The sequence below is a fragment of the Podarcis melisellensis genome (assembly GCF_964234715.1).
Source record: "Podarcis melisellensis genome assembly, chromosome: 5".
NCBI classification, from domain to species: Eukaryota; Metazoa; Chordata; class Lepidosauria; order Squamata; family Lacertidae; genus Podarcis; species Podarcis melisellensis.
Genome location: NC_138537.1, coordinates 72,989,747 through 73,009,858, shown reverse-complemented (window position 1 = coordinate 73,009,858; position 20,112 = coordinate 72,989,747). Strand labels below are relative to the sequence as shown.

Here is a 20,112-nt window from a genome sequence, read left to right as displayed (position 1 = left end):
GGTTCAGTGAAGCTTTTTATTTAGAACATTTTGAGATGGGGTGTGTGTGTGTGTGTGATGCTAATCCCCCCCTTATTTGTCACTAACAAAGAGGCACATTTTTAAAAGCAGGTATTTATTGGGTCTCAATTTCCCAGCGTTGCCATGAGATCATTCTGCAACATGTAGCTGAGATAAACTGGCTTGTTTGATATTCAGCAATGTGCCTCATGTTTCCTCAGAGCAAGATTACTCAGGAGTAACTGAGCTGCTCATATAATGGCCAGGAGTACTCGCTGTGTTTGTCTACCTTGACATGTGTAAACACATGAGTAGGAAGAACCAGTTTAAATAATATAATTCCTCTGTTGCTGAATAAGTCCAGTGAATGTTCTTTGCTGTGCTGTGCGGTTCAATAATGAGTACTACTCCCTGGGGAACACCCATAATTTATGTAATATTTTGGAGGCAATTCATACAGCACCATTATGAGAAACTCTTTGATGGGGTAAAGGGAGCAAAAAAAAAATGCAGTCAAACCTATTTTACTGCATTCTGTAGTTCTCTCATTACAGAGGATTCTAAAAGTGCTTGGCCCCTAACCCTTTAAACTTAAAAGGAAACCTTTATTAAAAGAGACAATTGGATTAAAGTGCAGATAGACTTATTTAAAAATAAGTCATGATCATATAGGGAGGTATAATCACATCAAAATATATTTATTTATTTATTTATGTCTATCTCTCTAGCTAAGCTCTTTGATATGGGTTCAATAGCCAACAAATGGCATCCACTTCATATGGAATGATGGAATTTGCATCCTTCCTTAGCTCCAATGTTAAAGATATTCATTTTTGCCAGCTCTGTAGTGGACCAAGCTTTGGCTAGGCATCCTGAAATGTCCACAAGCATCGGTATTTTGGATGCTTGAGGGCGTTTGTGCCAGCGTAAACCAAAATTCTGCAAACCATCCCATCTAACCATGTCAGTCAAATTTGATCCATTAGAAACTTAGTTCAGCATCAATCAATAGCAGGGATGGTTTGAAACAACCAGTGCAGAGACAGCCGTGCATTTTATGCTAGTTGCAAAATAGGGATGATAGCAGGAAACAGGCAACACACTCCTGATGGCAGATGGTATGTACAAGACACCCATGCCTGGGATCAGGACCATGGGACTATAAATGTTCCCACCAGTGGAAGTTCCCCATAGGGCTTCCCCTACTTTCAAGAGTTTCATAGATGAGTGCAGGAGCAGCATGACTTTGCAAGGAACACACCTGGCTATTGGGGTGGCGCTGTGGGTTAAACCACAGAGCCTAGGACTTGCTGATCAGAAGGTTGGCGGTTCGAATCCCTGCAACGGGGTGAGCTCCCGTTGCTCGGTCCCTGCTCCTGCCAACCTAGCAGTTCGAAAGCACGTCAAAGTGCAAGTAGATAAATAGGTACCGCTCCGGCGGGATGGTAAATGGCGTTTCTGTGTGCTGCTCTGGTTCTCCAGAAGCGGCTTAGTCATGCTGGCCACATGACCCAGAAGCTGTACGCCGGCTCCCTCGGCCAATATAGTGAGATGAGCGCCGCAGCCTCAGAGTCGGCTACAACTGGACCTAATGGTCAGGGGTCCCTTTACCTTTACCTTTAACACTTTTGGGAGGTCCGCGTAAGAGTGCATGATCTGTGAGATGTGCACCAAGACCTCTTGAGGTGGTTTAGACTCTGAGAAAGCTGGGGTGCAGTTGTATGGGAGATACGGTCGCTCTGGGTGCATCTTGATATTCCTCACCCTGCAGGCTACATTCATGACGAAATGAGCTGCTCTACTTGTAGAAGCTTGTTTCCTCATGTGGAAGAGGATCTCTGGATCCCAGCCAAGGTCTCTTATCTGAGTGGCAGTAAATACTTGTTTAATCAAGGACTGCTTTGTGTATGCACTCCAGTTTCCTGCTACATTAACTAAATGACATTTTAAAAATAATGCTCTTTCTAATAACTATGTTAGTTTTATATAGGAACATATAATGCAAAGCTTATTTCCCTGTGTTTTGTTTTTTATGCTGTTTGTTTTATATCCTGGAAGTGAATTTAAGCTCAGTAAAAAAAATAAAAATATTTTATATCTGTAACTGTATCTCAGAGAAATGTTTTCCCTTGTGATTTTAAGAAAGGAATGGTATATGTGCAAAGCCAATGTTTACTCTTTGAATTATGTAAATGTCATTTGCAGATTGTTTGTCTTTCTCCCCCCAAAAAAACCCTTTTTGTGTGCGTAGATGTGATTGTTATCTTCTTGCTTCACTGTGAAAGAAAAACTGTTTGATATGCATTTCTTTGAAAAAAGTTGGTTAATGCAATGCTTATCTAAATACTTATTGTCCCTCTAACAGTTAACCTTTGGACTATGTTTCAAGCTGCTCAAAAACTGGGAGGATATGAAACAGTAAGTGTTTAAGTAACTTAAATGGGAAAAAAAATGTGTAATCTAGCTTTCCCCTGTTTGGGGTGGTGTTTCTTTTTCTCAAACACACACACACATACAGGAAATAACAATGTAGTACGCACACGCACGCGCGCACACACACACACACACACACACACACACACACACAGTGGGGTTATTGGGTCCTTTTTTAGAAAAAGCCCCAATTAGTTCCAGGTTTGGCAAAACTGTAAACTTGTTGAAGAAGAAAAAAAACACTTCTTGAGTGGAAAACATGTGTAACTCTTCCCTGTCAAGGAAATTGGTTGGGTCTGTAATTTTTTCCCATGTTGAGAAAGGGCTATTCTTGTACAACAAGCCAAGATTGCATAAAATGAAATTTCACTTGGCATAGTCCCTGACATCTGTTCATGTTGGAATATGGGAAATGTATTAAATGCTTTCAAAAGTAATCAGCGTTGTCCATTAAGGAATAGCTTGGTGCAGTATCTTTCTTTACTGTGAATAGTAAAAGATCTTTATTAGACAAGGGTCAGTGCCACATAAACAGGAAGTTATCCAAAGTATAAAGGCAAGGGGGGAGGGAAGCGGAACACTCTGACACTTTTTATCAACTAACCATATCTGACATGGCCACTTTATTTTTAGCTCACAGGGAAATTTGATGGTTGCGGATTTTACAGCATGTATTCCAAACCAATAAAACGTTGGAGCAACAAACTGCGATTAAGATCTTGAAATGAGAAGAAAGAGCTGCTTTAATATGGCATATAAAGATGGCATCTGCAATAAAGCCCATTTGACATAAGACGATCGTCATTGGGAATATTTCCCCAGCCCATAATGCTCAGATTAGGTTGTGCATTTCCTGCCACAGTTGAATGCAAAAAACATATTTAAATAGCTAGCTAGCTAGCTAGCTATATTTATTTGTTTTGCTTTGTTCACTGAGTATAAATCTGGGCTGCATCTATTCCATAATGAAGTAACGGAGAACACAAAAGCTGAAATTAATTTAAGCTGAAATGTAATCACTCTGGTATTTGTCCCATAGAACAAAGCCTGTTGTGTCATTTTAATGCCTGTGCAGTTAGCTAACATAGCTGTGGTTGTGAAATAGTAATCACATACAGGTATTGGTAGCTTTAGTTGACTTTCTTTGGTTTGCATCTGATCTGAGTGCCTGATTCTGTGCTTGTTTACTTGGGAGTTAACCCAACTCTAATTTATTTAAATTTATTCACTACATTGGGTACACCAAATAGCTGTTGTTCTCTGAGCAATGTACAGAAAACACCAAAAACTAAATATACTAAAACAACAATAATAAAATTAAAGCATAACTTCTTATTTAAGCACTAAGGAAGGCTAAAAAAAGTCTTGCCAATTAGCTGATAATACAAGCATTAAAAGTATTCTTTGAGTTTTGCTTTGAAGTAAGGATGTATATGATTCCAATGTGCTAACCTTTGGAAAGTTCCGCTTCTGCTACAGTTTTTGGTGTTAAAAGGCTTTATTCATGCAGGAACTATTTACAGTAGAGATGAGAGAGAATAGAAGACATATTTTCTCAACAAGTTGGGAGAGAGAAAAATGGCTCAGCTTTTAGGGTTGGAGTTAACTTAGACAAGAGAGTTACAAACAAGTGCTGGCTAGATTGCTAGAGAAGCAGTGCTCTCTTGTGGTTTAAAGTAACATATGCATTAGCTAGAAGATCATAAGAAGGAAATTTTATTTGCTTTTCTCCAACACTTCTGGGCAAATGCTATTAGAAAGTGAAATTAGGCAAGTCTGTTAAGTTGGAGCCATCAAGATAATGACACGCCTTAAATCTTGGCCCTTACATTGTTCCAGATTTTATATTCAAATTTTTATAACACAAAAAACAGCAGCAAAGTAAGATAAAATATGGAGTAGTGACAAAGAGAAGTCAAGATAGCCTTTGAAGTTATTTCTGGCCATTTGGGGTGCCATCTTATGTAATGTGTTCAATGCAACGTTCTCCCTGAAAGGATTTCTGCCTTAGTCTATTAAAGCAGCTAAAAATATTTGTATAAACTCTCTTCCCAGATGTTGCATAACTTGTTAACCTCCATCATTCTTATCCAATGTAAAACTATAGTTTTCTCCTTAAATGCCACATTCATTGTATTTTTCACACCATATTACAACCTTTGAGCCATTCTTCTTTCCAGTAGAGTGAAACTTACAAATTGAGATGTCATAATGCGCAGGATTTAGCAGTTCTGATTTAAGCTTTCATCACTTTGACCAAACTAAGCTTAAGGGGCTGTCTGCCCAGCCAGCAAGCAGTTCATGTTCTGCTGCAAACAATTCAACTAAAGCAGGCACACGAGAAAGCTTCCCTGATCTGAGCAGGAATGATGAGGCAGAGGATACAGGGTGCTGATACTAGCACCACTCCTGCATATACACAGATTGAAGAAGATTCTGATGCCCATATTTTCCCTTCTGTTTTGCGGCACTCCTGCTGTCAGCAACAGCTTTTTAGTGGGGCAGAAGGGGTTCCTAGTTTGAAAGGGTGCCTCTGAAGACCTAGTGCATGTGCAGCCCATTAGTTTCCAGCATAATTCAGATAAGAAGTGTTGGATACACTTCAGCATGCACCTGATAGAGATCCAAGTGGCAGATTTGCATTGGTACTCATATACTCCTAATTCGCACCCCACATTTGTTTGTTTGTTTGTTTGATATACCGTATTTTTTCGCTGTATAAGACACACATTTCCCCCTCCAAAAATTAAGGGGAAATGTGTGTGCATCTTATGGAGCAAATGCAGGCTCCTTGGCTTCAGCAATAGCAACGCGAAGCCTCCGAAGTGCAGTGGGAGCGCTCCCGCCGCGCTCCAGAGGCTTCACATTGCTTTCGCTGAAGCCTGGAGAGCGAGAGGGGTCGGTGTGCACCGACCCCTCTCGCTCTCCAGGCTCCAAAGATAGCCGCCGGAAACCTCCGGAGCGCAGCAGAAGCTACCGCTGCGCTCCGGGGGCTTTGGGTTCATTTCGCTGAAGGGTAGGTGCCCCTTCAGCTAAGGCGCAGCGACCCTTCAGCTAAGCAGGAGGAGAAATTGAAGGGGCTCCGTTTCTCCTGCTGCTTCGCTGAAGGGGCACTGAGCAGAGAGGGGGAGAATTTATTTTTTCTTGTTCTTCCCCTCTAAAACAAGGTGCGTCCTAAGGTCGGGTGCGTCCTATAGAGCGAAAAATACGGTGTACTCCTTTCTGTTTGTTGTTTAGGCGTAAGGGTCAAAAATCTTTTGGTGTTGTTGCTTTTCCTGAGGCCTTCTGTATGTTACAAAATTATTGTGGAGTTCTGAATTCAGAACAACATATGCCGGCATGAGCTGCTTAAGAATTCTAGTTGAATTTAGATAGTGTTATCCTTTTGGGAATTATAGTTGTGCATGATAACCTAAATGTCTGAAACGGGGACTCCCAAATGTCTGTAGATGACAGTGGTCCATGATGTCTGATTTATTGCCTCAGGCAGTTGTCCAGCTGTGGGAGTCAAGATGGGGGCTGATAAGTCCAGCTCAGGTTGGCTATTGCCAACTAAACATTGGTTATCTCTTAACTTGAACATGTGAGCTCATTTTCCATTGAATGGATGTGCCACAGGCTGGAGACAGATGTAAAATACAAACAATAGAGAAAAGCGGTTTTTCCTGATGACTCAGAGTAAATGCCTTATTTCCTTCAGAGTTAACATGAAATCAGTGTTTTGGAAGTAATACTGTCACACTGGAGGCATCTCTCCCCCAAAGCCTTTACACTAGATTCAGAATCAGGCTCCTGGGCATCATTCATCATTTTAAATCAAATGATATCTATACTGACACTATTTCCAACAATATTTTGATTGCCCCCAAGATTCGTTTTTGAATTTGCATTGGCCGTGGAGGTGTTCTCTGTTTCAGAAACCACCCCATTGAACGATCTTAATTGCATACCATTAGCTTGTGTCTGCTTTTTTACTCAACAGATGCTTGCTCTTCAGTGGGGTATCAGGCTACACCTGCAGTTCGTCAGATTTACTTGTACAGAGTTTTGAGGTGCAGTGTGTACATAAGAATTGCCCTAGTTGATCAAGCCAGGTGTCCATAATGCAACTGGTCATGGAGAATCCATTTAGCTATGGATGTCTTGGAGATGCTCTTATGTGGCTACAGCTTTCACTGTCTTGACTAGGCCTATCGTTATGGCGTCACCTGATAAGAGTCATGGGTAGTGGTGAGGAAGTTGACCAGGAGCATAAGAATAAAAGCAATAAGCTTCAATGAAGGTGTGCTCATTGAAATATTCCCCTACTGTCAAAATGTTACAGTACAGTCAGATCAGAACTGATCCAGTTCATAGCAAGTTTAAACTGAGAGAGAGATTTTAATGTAGCTGGAATTGGACAGTAGCGTATCCATCCCACACCCAAATGGAGGTGAGGAGACGCCAAACAGCTCAATGGTGGCTGACTGTGCTAAGTTGGCATGGAATGCTGATTTGCTTTGGGGAGTGGGGTGGAATGAATCATAGAATCATAGGACTATAGAGTTGGAAGGGACTATGCAGGTCCTCTAGTCCAAACCCCTGCAATGTATAATTTTTTTTGCCTAAGGTGGGGCTTAAACCCACAACCCTAGGATTAAAAGTCTCATGCTCCACCATCTGAGCTATGAATGAAATGGCTGGATCCCTGAAGAGTAAAACTACAGGTTGCAGTATTTTGTTGCAAGGCCCCACTTCTGCCATCTTAGTATCTCTCTCTTTCAGAGTTGCCCCTTTCCTGTTTTAATCTTCTGCCATTTAAAACCATCCATATAAGTTTCTTCTTAAAGATGAAAGTAGTGGAGCCTCCCTTGCAGAGCAGGGTAGCTCTAATGGGCTATAACGTTTCCCGATTTTAATTAGATCCATCCCAATAAATCTGAGAAAATGCAGAGGTAATAATAATAATCCAAAGACTCAGGTGATTCTTTAAAACAGTAAATTCCCACCTGTTTCAAACTTGCCCGGATTGCTCTTTGGGGGAAATTTAAATTATAGTAGGCTTTGAACCCATTCTATTCTGTCATATTCCTTTTTCTGTGGAGAGACTGACAGTTTTAAGCAAGTCTCAGCTGTTATGATTGAGAGCTACGGCCTCAGAACAAATCTTTAAATAACAAATAGTAAGAGATGTTCAGCAGTGGAACAGACTCCCATGAGAGGTGGTGGACTCTCCTTCTGTGGAGGCAGAGGTTCGATGGCCAACTGTCATGGATGCTTTGTTGAGATTGCTGCACAGCAGGGGGTTGACCCTTGGGGTCCCTTCCATTGCTACAATATTGTGCAAATATTGTTGCAAATATTGTTGCACCTTTAAGCAGAAACAGAGGGACACACATGAATTAGAACAGATTGTCTTGAATCAAATATCAAAAAGAAACATTACAGGTGGTGTTCTCTTTATAGTCTTTTAAGACCAGGTTCTCAGAAGGCACACTTTAATTACTTAAATTTAACCATGGGAAGAACATTGATCACTTAGATCAGGCATGGCCAAACTTGGACCTCCAGATGTTTTGGGACTACAATTCGCATCATCCCTAGCTAACAGGACCAGTGGTCAAGGATGATGGGAACTGTAGTCCCAAAACATTGGGAGGGCCAAGTTTGGCCATGCCTGACCTAGTTAAAGTTCACTGTTCTTTGGTGATAGTTGCAGTGGAAACCGGGAAACATTACAATAACATTGCAATGAATGGGTTACTGTCTGTATTAATATGAGAAGACAGAATATGAGCTTGGCATTTCCATTGCAGCTTCGAGCAAAGATTGCACTGAAGAAGCCTTTTACGATAGAAGGAAAATGACACTTTTATCTAGCAATAAGTTGTCCAAACTTTAAACAACAGTTGGAAGCATACTGCATTTTCCAGTATGAAAGTGAAATTTGTATAGAACAGCTGAGCACATTAAACCAAATGGAGCTTGTCAAGTATTAGTAGCTTGGCCTGCCAGGTGTTTGAGACAGTCCATGTTTTTGCAATTCCAGACAAGTGGCAAAGCAGTAAGCTCACTGAGCCCCTGGTGTGATGCTCTACTTGGCTAGTGGGCTGAATTTGACTTGTAGAGTTGCACTGTGTTAGTTTGGAGTGGAATACAGAATAGTCGGAGAGCAGCAGGGGGCAGCGGTAGGGATCCTGACGGTATGTCTGCTCCCCATGTCGCACTAGCACAAAGGAAAAATGGCGGGGGGGACTTGGATAAAAGGATGCTAACGGAAGGAAAGTCTAGTGTCGATTTGTGAGCAATCATGCCCTTAATATAATGGTGGCAGGGATTTCTGAACTTTCCAGAAAAAAAGTTTGCTTCGTTCATATCCTTTAAGAAGATTATGACATCAGGCTTTAGGCCTTATTTAAAAAAAAAATTAAATAAGGCATGGTGTCGAGACTTCCAGGAACTGGGTCTTTCATCACCACGTCAGCATAACTTAGCATAATCACTATGGTAAATAAGTGGTGCTGGCCTATTGATTTCAGAGCAGGCATGACTGCCAAGAGAAACTGAATCTGAATTAGTAAAAAAAGAGAGAAGTGTTCTATTAAACATTTCCACACCTTAAACTGTAATGCTAACAGATGGGGGAGAGGAGCATCCATTCTGTTAAAAGTGTGCATTTACATTCAGGTTATTCACTTTTAACTGAATAAGTGCAATGAGACCAACCAAACAGCCTTTTCCACCTTGATCTTCAAAACTAGTCACACTTGGCACAGAATCCAAGACGGGTTGATACTGACTTCCTTGTCACTTCATTTCTCTGAGCCATAGTGGGCTTGAATGAACACTCTTTTGTACCTACCGCAAGAGCAGTTTCAACCTCCAGGGATAATCAAAACACAATGTTCTTGTTCCATGCCTGCGTCTTGGCTAATCTGCCCTGTTGCGACACTGTGCCCATTTCTGTCTGTGGTGTGTGCATAAATGGGTCTGTAGATCAGCCATCTTGTGTGCACCTCCCCATATGGGAGTCCTGGATTTGCCAGTTGTGCCCCATGCACTCTAGATCTGGTGGGATATTGTGTGCCAGGAGGCCTTGTTTATTTGCGCACAACATCCCCACAGCGTGTGGAGGGAGGAGCGTGGGATCCAGGTGTGTGTACATACCATTTCTACAGTCATGCAGTTGCTCCTTTAAGTTGAAAAAAAAACCCAAAACAGCTTTGCAAATAAGTTGTAACTGAATATTTAATTTCCCCACACAGAAGACAGTTTTATCAAGGTTTTAGGTTATTTCATACCACTGATGAACAAATAGGCATTTTTGATTTAATCGGCATCTAGAAGTAGGCGGTGGTTATGTCTAATGAGAACAAAACAAAGATAAGCTTCAAGGATGTTTCTCTGAAATTATAACATTACCAAATAACATGTCTTTTGCTTTTGAAGCTGGGTTTCTGAAAAGGAAGCGTTTTATCTTTATGCAGAGCAGGAAAAGCATCATTTACCCTATAATATTTAACTGCTCCACTCATCTGCTCTTTTTAAGATTAAAATTACAGGCCCCCAGATTGCAAGTTTTGCTATTTGTTTTCTTTTGATTGCTGCCTTTGGCTCCTTAGTGAACTTCATCAGCAGCACTGTGGGTAACTGTAAATAATTCTGTGGGACTCTCTATTAAGCACCACAGCATTCCACAAAAATGACAAAATTCACTCAGAATTTATTTTTAAAAAATCTTTTCTAAGCAATTTCCCACAACATGCCCCCACTTTTTAAATTGCATGCAGAAAAAGGTTGACTGTTACCATGCTTTGCCTCTCAGGTTCTTGTTTTTCTTCCTGTTAAGACTATAGAAAACAATGAAGTGGAATTCAGAACAATTATTTTGCCAGGTCTTGTATCTATTATTCTTTTGGCCCCATTTTTCTGTGCAACGTTCCCCCCCCCACCACCAAAAAAACATAGCTTGCAAGTTAATACTTTATAAGATGTTTATTTTCTTCCATTTAGCCAAATAACTCAGATATTAACATTGGATAGTGTTTAGATTTCACTACCATTTGAACTATATATTTTACTGACGCAGACGGATGAAAATAAACAGCTTGTAACATATAGAGTTACAGGCTGTGAGTCTATGTGGATTTAGGGGAGCCTGTGATGGATTAAGGGTTTGCAATGGATTCATTTTCACTAACTCAGTTAAAATAACTATGTAATCATTATTTGTGCTTAGTTTGAGATTCATTTTCATAATTTACCAAGGGATTTGTCTGCATACATTTTGATGCTTAATGGCCCTCAATTGATTGAAGTTCCTTTTCAAGAAATCGTACACACAAAATAGCAAAATTGCTTGATAATGAGACAGCAGTAAAACCCAATTGTACAAAAAAAAAAAGGTTTATGTGAAGCAAATGTGAAAAATGTCTCTCTCTCTTTTGCTTTTAAAAGAGCCATAGATACATATTCAATCCGTTCTAGAGCGGATTTAACAGTGCTTGTAGTACATGGCGTTCTAAATGTCTCACATATACATTTGTTGCTGTGAATTCAAACGCTGCACACACACAAATATCTGTAAAGATGCAAGATTAAATTTTCCATTGCCACTTTTACAGATAACAGCCCGCCGACAATGGAAACATATTTATGATGAATTAGGTGGTAACCCTGGGAGCACAAGTGCAGCCACGTGTACTCGTAGACATTATGAAAGGTAAGATAACAAATATGAAATGCTTGTTTAATAAAGGAGAAAAATTAATTTGAAGGGACTTCAAAGCCTTTTGTAAAGAAATGCGGACAGAGAGGGGGGAGAGGCAAGAAGGCCTCTTACAAAAGGCACAGTAAATATTCCATCACCAGTTTAGTCCTGTAATATGCTGTAATTTAAACCAGTGTTTGTCTCCGATTGCAAAGCATATAAATCAGGGGATCTGATTCCTTTCTTCTTCATACCTTGTTTTACCAAAGCTTCTATAATAGAGAAGCTGTAACTGATGAGCAAAACAGATGATAGTTTGATGATGGACAAAATGATCATATCTTAACTGCTTTGGCTGGGTTTTTTGTTGTTGTTTGTTTTTTTGTCTTTTAAAAACCACTCTGCAGATAAATGCAAATAAAGCAATGTATGGCTGTCTTCAGATTAGTGGGATGTTCCCATTATAAGTCACGGGGGGGGGGGGGAAACATTTCTTCCATATTCCTTTAATGTTTTCTTCTCTCCTTTCTTCTTGCAGCTGACAACCATTTATCTTTCTAAAGTGCAGCAGAGTTGCTGTTTTATAAACATTGATTTTGTACCCTTTCTGAGTTAATAATAGTTTCCAAAGGTTGGGTATCCAGCGTACATCGGATAACATGATACGGTTGTGATGCTTCCTTAAAAGAATTTTGAGAAAATATGGCCATTAATAAAATATGTGTGCTTTCAAGCTCTGAAATGAGCAATATGATCTCATGCTCCAGATCACTAACTAGTTTCCTGTAGGGGCCAAGAGAGTGTTTGTTTATCACCATCTTACAGCATTGCAATGCTTTTTTGACATACGTTGAACATACGTGTCTTTTCTAAAGTGTTAACTGCTAGACAGACTGAAAGAAATGAGGTGCCAGCCATGTTCTGTATAGGACTATTGTTCACTTTAAATTCCAGAGTGAAAATGTGATTAGTCTTACAGGTAGGTAAGTAAATGTCTTCTAGCGTGGGAGCTTGGATGGAACCGTACAAATTATGGACAATCCACATTAAGAGTTGGCCGTTCTCAGTTGATCCCACTGAATAATTTGAGTCAAAGTAAACAGACTCTTTGGATCATAGCCAGTGAGCACAGTTTAGAGAATTTTAGTTTAGGCAAGTTCCATTAAATCCAGTGGAGGTTAGCTGGTTCCTTGTCACCTTGAGTTCCGTGGGATTTTGCCTCGCTTGGGAGGCAAAGAACATGGCTTGGGAGAAAAAGAACATAGCGTGGTATCCAACTAAGACATACTCAAGGGTAGACCCATTGAAATCAATGGACTCGACTAATTTAAGTGCATTAATTAAAATTTGTCTATAACTCAATTGCATACAAACCGCCTTTAGCAATCTCCCTATACAGGAGAGGCAGTGTTAGTGCTCACATGGAAGGTGACTGCTGTGAGGGACATTTGAGTGTAGTCTCCATTTCAGGATCAAGCGACAAGTTATGTTAAGCACATTTTTTTAAAAAAAAAAAACATGCTTCATTGGCCACCTAGTTTTTGAGAAAAAGCAGCTACGTGGAGAGGCAAATAGTAGCCAAGGTGTCGATGTCACCCTGATGTTTGGCCCTGTTCCAGATTGTGGCCTTGATTGCTTTTTCTGGAAGAAGAAAAAAAGTGGCCATGGAAACACACTTTGTGGTTTTAATGCAATCTTTGATACTCATTGCAAATCAGTGGCTGGTGCAGCGGGCGGAGGAAGGGTTGATTGGTCCAAATACCCTCTCACCGCGCAATAGATAATGAGTGGAGCATGAATTTCCCCTGATCATGCCAGGATGTGTTTGTGGGGCAAAGGATGTCTGGCCATGCCTAGAATTCTTTCTCCCAGACTTTGGCGCTTCTGTTCTTGTTACTCATGCTTCCATTCTCTTGCTGTGTGAGAACTGGGAACAAAGAAATGGGCTTGTTGGTGTTGTTGCTTCTGTGAATTGGACCCTACCTTTCTCAGACAGGAATATTAACAGGTGAACGTTTTCTGGCTTCTTGATGTCTCTTGGTTTCTGCTCTCCCCCCACCCCCATCAACAGAAGTTTGCATTTCAGGCAGGTTTTCCTAAAGTGGTAGCAAAATTAGCTGCAGTTTTCACACTTCAGTTAAGCAGCATAAGGCCTACTTTGTAGATGAGACCGGATTTAAAATGTAATAGGAAATTTGGAAAGAAATTTGGAAATTGGGAGGCCTTGCCTAGCAACATTAGATGGCATTTTGCAAAATGTTTTGAATAAACTATTAGAAAGAAAGGCCATTGGATCCATTTGTCTAGGTTGCAGAACTGTTCTTTTTCAATGAAAGCAGTTGTAAACAAACAAAATTGGCAGAAGTTGACTGGCACCTAAAAACTGTATTAGCAGTTGAGTTGCAGTTGACACAGTTTTCTGCAGGTTTGATTTATCCGTTAGTAACAATTTGGGCTAGATGGGAACAGTACTGTGGCTCAAGCATGCTTTGCACGCTCCATATCTCACGTGTAATCCACGCTGTTTTTAACAAATGGATAGAAGGATATCTCAGTTGGTAGAGCATGAGACCCTTATCCTCAGTTTGAGCCCCATGCTCAGTGAAAGATTCCTCCATTAAAGGGGGCTGGACTAGATGATCGTCATGACCCCTTCCAACTCTACTATTCCATGATTCTATGATCTCAGGTGTCAGGACTAGGAAGGATCAGCCTGAGATGCTGAAGAGCTGCTATTAGTAGAAAATGACAAGGACAGGGAAGATGGCCTGACATGAAAAAGCGCTCTCTGTGGGCTCCCCTTTCAAAAATCAGTGTGTGCTCCCCCTTTCAAATAAAGAAGGGCTAAGCATGATTTCAGTGCGTTATTGACATATTTGGTTTTTTTAATTGCAAGTGGCTCACTTCCAGTAAACATTTTCATTTTTAAAACAAAGTGTTGTTGCCAGTGGGTTCACTAAGTGTTATTTTGGATATGCATTCTAAGCGTCCTTTTGCCTTATTAATGAGTGCAATAATGCAAGCACTGGTTGCTTTGAGCCGAGAATCAATGGATGTTTTTATTTAAAGCATAGCAGGAATCGTATAATGCCCATGAATGCATTATTGTCGCTGTAGGGCTGGCTGGTCTAAACCTGCCTCTCTGATTGGTTTAAATCAAATCAGTCCAAGCACTTCATAAAAATGTCCTTGTCAGCCCAGTTTGGCTTGCAAACCTATTCATCTCTGTCAGTTTTTAATATTAGTACCAGCTCTTGGCAATAGTCCATTAGTACTGTACTTAATTGCTCATGTTACAGATGATTACCAATATAAAAAGCATTAATGTTTTCCCATTGTGGAGCTGTTGCTATGTACGTGACTCAACACATACAAAGTGTGCAAGTTGTTGTTATTTTGATCAGGAGGCTACAGTTCTTGTAAATTACAGTGGCTGATCACATAAAGTAAAGACAGTATGGGCTGGCTTTAGTACCGCAACAACACAAACCTGGATTTCTGATTTGTGCGCTGTCAGGATCCTGCATTTCTATGTTAGGTCATCTGGGATTTTGAAATCATTGAAAATCGTAAGTTTTCTCACAGAACAGTGTTCTTTGCCATGTGTTCTAAGGATATTGATATCAGATCAGATGCAGTTTTCACTCAATGCCAGTGAAAGTGAGTCAGGGGTTGGTTTGTTTTTCACCCCTGCGCAAAATACGCAATGGATGATTTTAGTTTCCCTGAGTAAATAGACAATGATGCTGTAAATGAGCAGGAAGTTGTGGTTTTTGTTAGGGAACACACACACACACACACACACACACACATCATGATGTGTTTGTGATATCACATTTCCTAAACAAAATGTGATTAAAAAGGAAACGGACTACACATTAAGGTTATGTCTTCTTCTATAAATTGTCTGTCCAGGAAGGTCCACTCCTCACACCCTTGACTGATTGTGTATTCCCTTCCGTAGAAGTAAATCTGAAAAGTTGTAACTCCGCCTGACAGAGAATATTGAGATTACTACTAGAGATGCCAAAGCTCAAGAATGGTTTAAGGAAAGCTAGTAAACAAACACACAAAGAAACACACACACACACACACACACCCCTCTACAACATAGGCACATCCACATATTAGATTCTCTTTCTTTTCCTATCCTAGGATAGTTAAAATGCATGAAAGGTGAAACTCAAAACCCATTTGAGCCATTTTTCTGGCAGCAGACACCCAATAGCCTGCCGCCCCTCAGTTTCTGGTTGGAGAAACTCACAGAGTTATCTCCCATTGAGAACAAAAATGTAGTTTAGCCATGCACACTTCTTTCAGCTTTGAAGAGCAACTGCCAGAAGAGATCAGGGCTGCAGCATATGGGGTGGTTTTAACCCTTTCTCCCTGCACTGTGGCCCCAATGAGAACCCTTCTCCCTAACCCCTAAAAGCTGCTGTTGGTGCAAATGATAGCTTCTTTCCGGGGCCAAATATCAGCTATGGGAGAGGAATTTTATCAGGTTAAACCGCTCTCTTCATGCTCTGCAATCTCATTCTTGATCATACACAGAGTTGCTGTTTAACACTGAAAAAAGAAGCATGTAACACCATACTACACGTTTAATGTAACTTGCAATTTGGGCCTTATGACAGCTATATTCTCACTTGAAGCTCCCTGATCTGATCTTTATTTCCTGTCAGTTCCCCACCCACCCTTAGAGGGACAGGCATATCTTCTACAACAACATTCTGTATAGGACATTGCAGACTTTGTGTCCCAGTGTCAAACTTTAGTCATAAAAATGTTGTGTTTTAAGACGTCTTAGTAATCAGGGTATCTTGGACTACTTGAATTCCAAATGTCTGCTTTCTGTCTGTTACTGACCATTTTTTATATTCAGAGACAGCAGTGTCAAAATTGTTAGGATACTTCACAGCAGAACTGAAACCTGCCATGCATATACTCCATAATGTTGTGACATCTATTGTACAAAACCCATGGCATCATCGTACAATAGCCAGCATTTGAGCAGGGAGGGAGTAAATCACACGCAAGTGATAGGTTGCACATTTGAACTTGCTGAAGTGTGAAATCACAACAATCCACGCATGCAACAGAACCAGAGGGCTGTTAGATCTTTCCCTTCACATGCTTCCATGGTTCCACATATTTTTTGAATTACATTTATATCTCACCATTTCCTTCAAGGAGCTCAAAGTGGCATACGTGGTTCTCTCCTTCTCCATGTTATCCTCACAATGACCCAATGGAGGTAGGTTAGGTTGTCAGACAGTGATTGGCCCAAGTTGTGTTCACTACCTCATTAATCCAAATATTTAAATGTAATGTATTCAACCCTATCATGTCAGTTGTGGAATCAGAATGTTTGTGTGTATGTGTGTTTTCCTTGTCCCAAACAAATACATTTAAAATCCAGGTAGAGCAATAGGGCACTTATTTACATGTCAAAATGAGAATTTTTACATATTGCAGATAAGTAAGGCAACAAAAGCTGCAACAAACAGATCTAACACTGTCACAGATGTTACAACTTTAACTTGAGGGCTAAACTCTGTGACTCTTCTACCTCCTAGGTAATACAACTGACGACCGATTTTGAATTACAGTATATTGAATTGAGCATCAGGTGGTCTTCGTATATTTAACTGAGCTCTCAAGTTGATGCTTTGCCACTTGTGGTTGCCCCTCCCTCTGTCCAATACTTTAGCAACATTTAGAGTGTCATGCTAAAGATTGAATAGTTTTGGTCAAGAATGAATGTCTAATCTGTTGTTTTACTTGGGCTTTCAATTTTATTTTAATTCTATAACCAAAACTGTCAATAACTAAACAATAAGGGTCATAGGTGGCGCTGTGGTCTAAACCACAGAGCCTAGGGCCTGCCAATCAGAAGGCTGGCGGTTCAAATCCCCACGACTGGGTGAGCTCCCGTTGCTCAGTCCCAGCTCCTGCCAACCTAGCAGTTCGAAAGCACGTCAAAGTGCAAGTAGATAAATAGGTACCGCTCCGGCGGGAAGGTAAACGGAGTTTCTGTGCGCTGCTCTGGTTCGCCAGAAGCGGCTTAGTCATGCTGGCCACATGACCTGTCTGCGGACAAACGCCAGCTCCCTCGGCCAGTAAAGCGAGATGAGCGCCGCAACCCCAGAGTCGTCTGCGACTGGACTTAATGGTCAGGGGTCCCTTTACCTTTACCTAAACAATAGCTAAACAACTAAACTGGCTGAATCAATTCAAAATTGTATGTCGCTGATTCAGTAAATTGTGGTGGCAGTTGTATAATTTAAGAATAAGCCCCATTGTGAACTCAATAGGGACTGGCCTCTAAGAAATAATATGTAAGACTCTGTGGTGACCATGTGAGTAGGAAGGAAGAAAAGGAGCTTAGGTATACGATGCATGTAGATTGTAGGGGTTGGATGTCAATGGATGGCATTAGGAGTCTTTACTTCCACCATCTGGAATACCTTGCGAGAAGCTTGCTTTCAGTGAAAAATGTTTAGGTGTGTGTATGGATGATGTAATTGAGATGTAAATAAAAATGTAGAACTGAAGCAAATATTTGTAAATATTCACATTTGCCAATTCTTCCATTCTAATTCTGAAAGCATGCGTTTGCCCTTGTAATTTCAGTTTGTATTTTGAATGGTTTCCCCTCAAAACACAAGTGGTTTCGACTTTGGCATCTCTTGATTTGAGTTGGCAGGCCTCAGAAATGAAAACTGATCAGCAGAAGCTGTCAAATACTGTCAGATGCTAAATACCATTGCATGCCAACTATCAAATAGTGTCAAACACCATTGCATAACAACTGTGAAACACCAATATTAAATACCATTGCATGCCAGTTATCAAATACTAAATACCATTGCATCCCAACTAGCAAAAGCTGTTCAACACCATCTGTCAAATTTGAAAGATTGAAATAAAATCTCAGACTCAAATGTATTATACAGAAATCAAATACCATAGGACATAAAATACAAATATCAGATATTTGATAAACATTACAATATTCAGAGAACATGCGAGTATAGAGCTGTATACAAATTCTAATAGCAATAATAATTTGCAGACCCAAATTCTGAGGAGTGTTTTTTGAAACTTTATTGTTTGTTTGTTTGTTTATTTCTAGACAACACTTTTTAAAATAATACAATTTCAGCTCTCTTTTTTTAAAAAAAGTCCATGTCAGTAAAGACTATGAAGTCTTGGTTCTGTCGGTCTGATGTATTTTCTAATCCGAACTCATAAAGGAGCCTGGTTAGCCTTGGTTTCTCCTATAATTTCATAAGAGAATTTCTTGGATGTCTGCATTCAATTTTTCCACAGTAAAGTTTTAAGATGACTTATGGGTGTGGGTGGGTGTCCTTGGTTGATGGTTAATACATTATCTTATTTGTCTAAATTTAGACAACCTTTCTTTCCTGTTTCTTCACCATACTTCAATCCCCCAAACTTGGGAAACACAAGCTCTGCTAAGTATTTTTTTTTTTACAGGACAATAAAGTATTTTTCATCTCATGCAGCCCATCCATCCATCCCATAAGGGGAGGGGGGGAGAGAGAGAGAGAGAAAGAAAGAGAGAGAAATTGGTACCTTTGAATATTATCTCTTTCCATGCTATCAAAATTCTCTTCCTCTCATCTCCTCTAGTGCTTTGTGAAATTTCTTCCACTTTGGGACAAGTTGGAAGAGTCATTCACATTGGGATGATTATTTTCCTTTCTTACATGCTCTAATAAGCAGCAATGTCAGTTAACAATGTTGACATTTAAAATATCATAGGCATCTGGATTAGAGTCTATTGAAATGAATGGGGCACTTGACACCTTAAAGCTATTGTTACAGACTCCCTGCATTCTCAGACAGATGGTCCTTTTTATTGGTTACACTGATTCCTTGGTTTAAAAGGCCTCATTCCACAGCCATAACAGCAAGAGGTTTATTATATTTTAAAATGTAACCTGATACTTTAGAGAACAAGTCAGAGGCCTTTCTGCAGCCTTACGGCTGCTGGGTCTTCATGCTCCTTAAAAACTATGGATCCTGTCTTGGTCTTAAATCAGTCATTTGTAATGTATCTGAACAGTTCAAATGCTTGCTTTTACAAAAAAAAATGTCCAGCTGAAGTGCCCGTAAGATTATTTCATGAGGGGGAAAAACACATCTCATATTCCAATATCCCCATCCTGATAATATGAAAAACAAAATCTATTTTTACTCACAAAACCAAGTTAGGTCAAAATAAGGCATTGGAATCAGGTTCCTGAAACAGCTGTAAAGACATATACATATGCTGTGAGGAAATTTCATACACAAGAGAGTCCAATAGTCCAACCAAAATGTTATTTGTTTTTCTTTTCTTTGCTTAAAGTATTTAGAGAGAACTTTGTAGAAGTGTGTACATTTCAGGAGCATCTGTAAGCACTAACATCCTGTCCAGAGGGGCAATAGAAAAACCTATTATACCATCTATCTAAAAAAATATTTTAGTTCCCTTCACTAAAGGTTGTAATTAATAGGAGGTTTGGGGTTCAGGTTGTTGAAAACATCCCGAGGCAAAAATTAACCAGGTCTTGTTCCATACTGGAAACTTCAGCTAGTTCTTTGTTTAACCAAATAAAAGATTTTTCTTTTGCTAGAGCAATTCTCTCCCCCACTCTCCTGTGTTTCTTCTAGGAAGTAAATTTGCTCAGAAGTAAGCCTCGCTGAGTTTAATGGGACTTTCTCCCAAGCAAATGATAATAAGACTGCTGCCTAAATTTATTTGTATTGGCCATTGGGAATAACAAAATAGAAGTAAAGTTCAGAGACATAAAGCCATTTTTGTACAACAGAACTGCCATCTGTGGTACATGACGGTCATATATTAAATAAGAGTGAAGAAAGGCATAATATAACAGGAGAAGATGCAACAATTTTCTTCCCTTACAATATGGGCTTCTCCTGTTTCACAGTCTGCATGATATATTTGCATACCAGCAAAT

General features: G+C 40.0%; 1 protein-coding gene across 3 annotated transcripts in view; it reads left to right on the top strand.

Moving 5' to 3' along the window:
* The window catches only part of ARID5B (AT-rich interaction domain 5B), a 178,614-nt gene that overhangs the window by 135,002 nt on the left and 23,500 nt on the right, over nucleotides 1-20,112 (top strand). For 2 of the 3 annotated variants that reach the window (XM_081913489.1, XM_081913491.1), the window contains 2 exons: nucleotides 2,366-2,418; nucleotides 11,037-11,134. In XM_081913489.1, the coding sequence (XP_081769615.1) occupies nucleotides 2,366-2,418; nucleotides 11,037-11,134 (151 nt within the window). The remainder of the gene's footprint in view (nucleotides 1-2,365; nucleotides 2,419-11,036; nucleotides 11,135-20,112) is intronic. The other variant, XM_081913490.1, reaches the window with a different exon arrangement.